We start from the raw sequence: 4,770 nt of genomic DNA, 5'->3' as shown, positions 1-4,770 counted from the left end.
TTTGTCCCTCCATATGTGGCTAGTCGTGTGACTACTACATGTAAAAACTTTCGATGTGTTGTCTAATCCTCCAAATGAGAAGCTAAACATGTATCCATTATCTAAAATATATATTACATATCTCATCTTATATTTTAAATTTTATTCTGCAAATCGTGGTATCTACAATGTAAAATATTATTTTGCACAACTATATGTTTGATCTGTTAGATACACGCATCGGCTCAGATGCGTTTGTTCTATCGACGTCTATAGTGTCGATCTCGCAAGCGGCAAATATTTTTTTAGGGTAAGTAAAAGGCTTTGTTTCCCAACAAGTCTTAGGGGGTGTTTGGTTTGTAGGGACTAATGTTTAGTCCCTACATTTTATTCCATTTTAGTTCCAAAATTACCAAATATAGAAACTAAAACTTTATTTTAGTTTCTATATTTAACAATTTATAGACTAAAAAAGAATAAAATGAAGGGGCTAAACATTAGTCCCTAGAACCAAACACCCTCTTAGTTACTTGAGCCAAGACCTATCGTGTCCCATACAGCAAACTGGTTGGGATTAATGGTTCACGACTAAGTTTAGTCAGATCCTAGTGGACAAGAAACTCTATGCCAAATTAAAGACAAAAATACTCACACTATAACTTATGGATATGGATTGCTGTACCAATAATCATTAGCTAGCTACTAGGCGCTAATGAAGCTTAAGATATCATTACCTTGATGACGCAGGCGACGCGTGTTCGCTTTCGTGGACGATGAGCATGAGGGCAGTTGCTACCAGTAGTACGTCCAAACGGTTTGAACGGGGCGACAGTAGGAACTCGAGCTAGGGATATTCCGGCAGCAAATGGCAATGCTACGTACTGGGGGCCTTTGTCCCGGGGCGCATCGATACGTACGTGCGTGCTATATATAAATCCAAGGCAGCAGGTTAAGTTATCCCCAACCCTGTGCTCTTCTTCTTGGTTCTTGCGCGACACGACCACGACGACGACGATGAAAGCGTCGGCTCCATTCAGCACGAGCCAGCCTCTTTCTTGTCGCACCCATGGCGGTCGGCCGTCGTCCATGTCCATGTCTGCCGGCGCACGGACCGCAACATCAGTGGGCACCAGCTCTAAGGTCAGTCTCAACTTCACCCCGCCCCCACCACTCTGCCGACCTAGCTAGCTAGCTCCTGACGGTTCATGTCAGCCGTAGCATGAGTGTTCCTCCTCCATCTTGGTTCCTTTTCAGAGGCCTTGGTTCGGTGACCTCCTGGGGCGTCTGTCGTCCACGATGGACGGAGCGTCCAGGGCCCTCAAGGATGCGCCGCAGAGGTTTCTCGATGCGCTGGTTGACGCAACCTTCAGATTCACCGATCAAGCTCTGAATTCCGCCGAGGTAGGTAGCTTGGGTGGGAACGAAACAAAACCATCAATGGCCTTTCCTCCCTCTTGTATGCTGACTGTCTCGATCGGGCTGTGTCTGCAGAGCAATTTCGCACCGGTCGATGAGACTGGTGAAGCCATAGAGATACACCAGAGCCAGATCCAAGGGGCGATACCGGACGGTTTCCCCGAGGGGGTGTACATCAGAAACGGTGACGGATTCAGTCATTTTCCTCTTCTTGCTCTGTCAGTCTCCATGAGCGAGAGAGAGAGAGAATCTGAACGGCCCGTGAACATTGTTCTAGGTTCCAACCCGCTCTTTGGCGCCCTCCATTCCACGTCCTCGGTCCTGGGACAGTCCAGGGAGATCTGGGTCGAGGGGGAGGGCATGCTCCACGCCGTCTACTTCACCAAAAGCAGCGCGGGTCATCTATGGTCAGTCTCCTACGCCAGCCGCTACGTGCAGTCCGAGACGCTGGAGCTGGAAACGGCGCGGCACAAACCTTGCTTCCTCCCTGCCGTCGAGGGCGACTCTGCAGCCATCGTCGCCGCCTACGTTTTCAACTATGTGAGTAAAAACTTCGCAGACCGATATCACTACATGCATGGATTACGTACAACAATCTATCAGAGATTCTGAAATGCATGAGTGAGTGAGCACAATAATGCAATTCAACTCTGCACGTACAGCTTAGGTTTGGCAAGGTGAGCAAGGACATCAGCAACACCAACGTGTTCGAGCATTCCGGCAGGGTGTTCGCCGTCGCCGAGAACTCTCTGCCCTACGAGATCTGCGTAGGTAGCCTCGACACCAGAGACGCCTGGGACGTTGGTGGGGAATGGGATCGCCCCTTCACGGCTCATCCAAAGGTACGGACAGTTATCCAAGCCAGCAGCACGGAGCAATCTTATAATAACATCCATTATCATCATCATCTTAGGTAGCTCCTGGATCAGGGGAGCTCGTCATCTTTGGAACGGACGCGAAGAAGCCATTCCTAGTAGTTGGAGTTGTCTCAGGTATTCTATTCTATTTATTTATTTATACTAATCTGCAGTTTTATACCTTCTTCTTACACCAAGTTCTATATATATAACCAAACAAAAATCTCCAGTTGAAAGCTCTGACTGACTGCAGCTGATGGAACCAAACTAAAGCACAGAGCTGACCTCAAGCTGGACAGGTGCACACTTTGTCATGATATAGGAGTCACTCCAAAGTACGTCTGAGTGTCTGACAGTACATCACTTTCTCCCAATTTGGTGAACCAAGCTAGAGTAGATGAATTCCTTTGACAACAAAGCAGCTGTGAATTTCACTCTCTTGATGTAGGCACAATGTAATCATGGACATACCACTTACCATGGACGTCGGTAGAATCGTCAAAGGCGGACAGTAAGTAACCATGACAAAAATTTCAGTTAAAAGATATCACTCTGCTTGATTAAGGGGGTGTTTAAATGCACTAGAGAGCTAATAGCTAGTTGGCTAAAAAATTGCTAGTGAAATTAGTTAGCTAACAAAAAGTTAGCTAACTATTAGCTAATTTATTAAAATTAGCTAATAGTTAAACTGTTAGCTAGACTGTTTCGATGGTTTCAACTAATTTTAGGAGTTAACTATTAGTTCTAGATCTAGTGCATTCAAATACCCCTAAACAGCCAGAACATAATAAGGATCCCTGGTGGCTCAGGCTGATTCAGTTCGAGAAGGAAAGCTATGCGAGAATCGGGGTGATGCCCCGCTATGGCGACGCAGATTCAGCTGTCTGGTTTGATGTAGAACCGTTCTGCATGTTCCATCTTGTGAACTGCTTCGAAGAAGGCGACGAGGTATATAGCAATTGCCTATAAGAGTGGTTGGTTAGCCTGCTCCATTCCAAATAGCTAGCTGTAGTACTCATCCAGCATTTCATTTTTTTCGGTTACAAAAGCCAAGAACAAGCCCCTACCCCTTGAGATGAACACTACCCTTGCATGGCTACATAGGTCGTGGTACAGGCACTCCGTTCGCCGGACTCCATAATACCAGGCTCAACAATTGCCCTCGACAAGCTCGACTCTGAAATGCCTGAGGTTGCAGGAGATGACAAGCCCGCGAAACGGCCAACTGCCGAGGAGTTTTTCTTTCGGTTGTACCAGTGGAGATTGAACTTGAGAACAAGGAGTGTCTCAGGGGAGTATCTATCTGGGACAGACTATTCGCTGGAGTTTCCGATCATCAGTAGCCAGTACACGGGCTTGCAGCACAGATACGCCTATGCGCAAGTGGTGGACTCCTGTGGCAATTGTGGGAAAGGTACTGCTGAAAATTGACCAGAATTTCTGTTTAATATCTCAGATTGACAGAATACTATCATTTTTTTTCTGCAGTAAACCCAAAGTATGGAGGATTTGCAAAATTCTACCTTGACGAGAGAAGCAACGCAGAGGTACAAAGCATAAACTGGATTAGTCTAACTGGTGACAACTCGTTCCTATGGATTTTTGCACACTGAACTGTGGTGGCTCAAAACAGATACCAGGTGCTAGCCTTGTAAAGACGCAATACCATTGGCTTGGTAAACACGAGTTCTGCTCTGGAGCATCGTTTGTACCGAGAGCTGGTGGGTCACATGAAGACGATGGGTGGGTAGTTTCATTTGTACATGATGAGGAAACTAATACATCTCAGGCAAGTACTCCCTGTTTGCATATATATAAATACGTCGTGCAAGAGATAAGAGGAAGTAAATGCTGGTATCTTCATGTTTCTATGTTTGCAGGTGCACATAGTTGATGCGAAGAGATTCGAGGATGCTCCTGTCGCGAAAATAACGTTTCCACGAAGAGTGCCTTATGGCTTTCATGGAACTTTCGTCAGTAAGAAAATGAATGATGTAATGTGATTCCATCAGATGTTAAATTTTGTTTTCTCTCTCTCTCTCTCTCTTGGAAGAATACCTTGCATTAGTAATATGCTCAAACAGCGCTTATGCCTCAAAGAAATCAAACTAAACGGTCTCCGATTCACTTGGAGCAATGAACAGAACAACCTAACTCTGACTAGAATCGACAGACTTGTATGCACCCCTGGATGGGAGGGAGCTCATCTTTCCAGCCTCCTTCCTCCATCCGTCGCCATCCCTCATGTCAGATTTAATATATAGCAACAAATGCGCTTCTTGCATGAAGAGGCGAAGAACACAATTTAGCTTCATGTAGGAGTTCCTTTTGCCGAGTACCTAGGACCCTCGGCAAAGAAGGTAGTGCGTCCTAGTCATTACCATGCTAGATCATTGTCGCTGGCCTGTCATCCATGACCATGAGCTATCGCACTTCCAAGAATAGATATCTGTGACTAAGCAATCATCACAGGGACCATTGTTTAGCTAACAAATAGGCCTGCCTCGGGTTGCTCATC

General features: G+C 46.0%; 1 protein-coding gene across 1 annotated transcript; it reads left to right on the top strand.

Annotated features, from left to right (window-relative positions):
* The first annotated feature begins 807 nt into the window (after positions 1–807).
* Positions 808–4,401, top strand: LOC100286117 (carotenoid 9,10(9',10')-cleavage dioxygenase). Its single transcript, XM_020540598.3, has 13 exons — positions 808–1,119; positions 1,234–1,380; positions 1,471–1,579; positions 1,673–1,935; positions 2,058–2,237; positions 2,309–2,387; positions 2,506–2,587; positions 2,701–2,763; positions 3,062–3,200; positions 3,357–3,666; positions 3,741–3,799; positions 3,886–4,041; positions 4,133–4,401. The coding sequence occupies exons 1-13, from the start codon at positions 994–996 to the stop codon at positions 4,253–4,255; spliced, it is 1,836 nt and encodes a 611-aa protein (XP_020396187.1). The 5' UTR covers positions 808–993; the 3' UTR covers positions 4,256–4,401.
* Positions 4,402–4,770: the final 369 nt, after the last annotated feature.

The sequence above is a fragment of the Zea mays genome, chromosome 7, assembly GCF_902167145.1.
Source record: "Zea mays cultivar B73 chromosome 7, Zm-B73-REFERENCE-NAM-5.0, whole genome shotgun sequence".
NCBI lineage: Eukaryota > Viridiplantae > Streptophyta > Magnoliopsida > Poales > Poaceae > Zea > Zea mays.
The sequence above is the reverse complement of the archived record's forward strand: the minus strand, read 5'-3'. Positions and strand labels throughout refer to the sequence as shown.

Excerpts from the sequence above, each read along its gene's own strand:
- LOC100286117 (XM_020540598.3), top strand. The coding sequence starts at position 994 with ATGAAAGCGTCGGCTCCATTCAGCACGAGCCAGCCTCTTTCTTGTCGC. Across the intron at positions 2,238-2,308 it reads CCTTCACGGCTCATCCAAAG|GTAGCTCCTGGATCAGGGGA; the intron begins GTACGGACAGTT and ends TCATCATCTTAG. Across the intron at positions 3,667-3,740 it reads CTGTGGCAATTGTGGGAAAG|TAAACCCAAAGTATGGAGGA; the intron begins GTACTGCTGAAA and ends TTTTTTCTGCAG.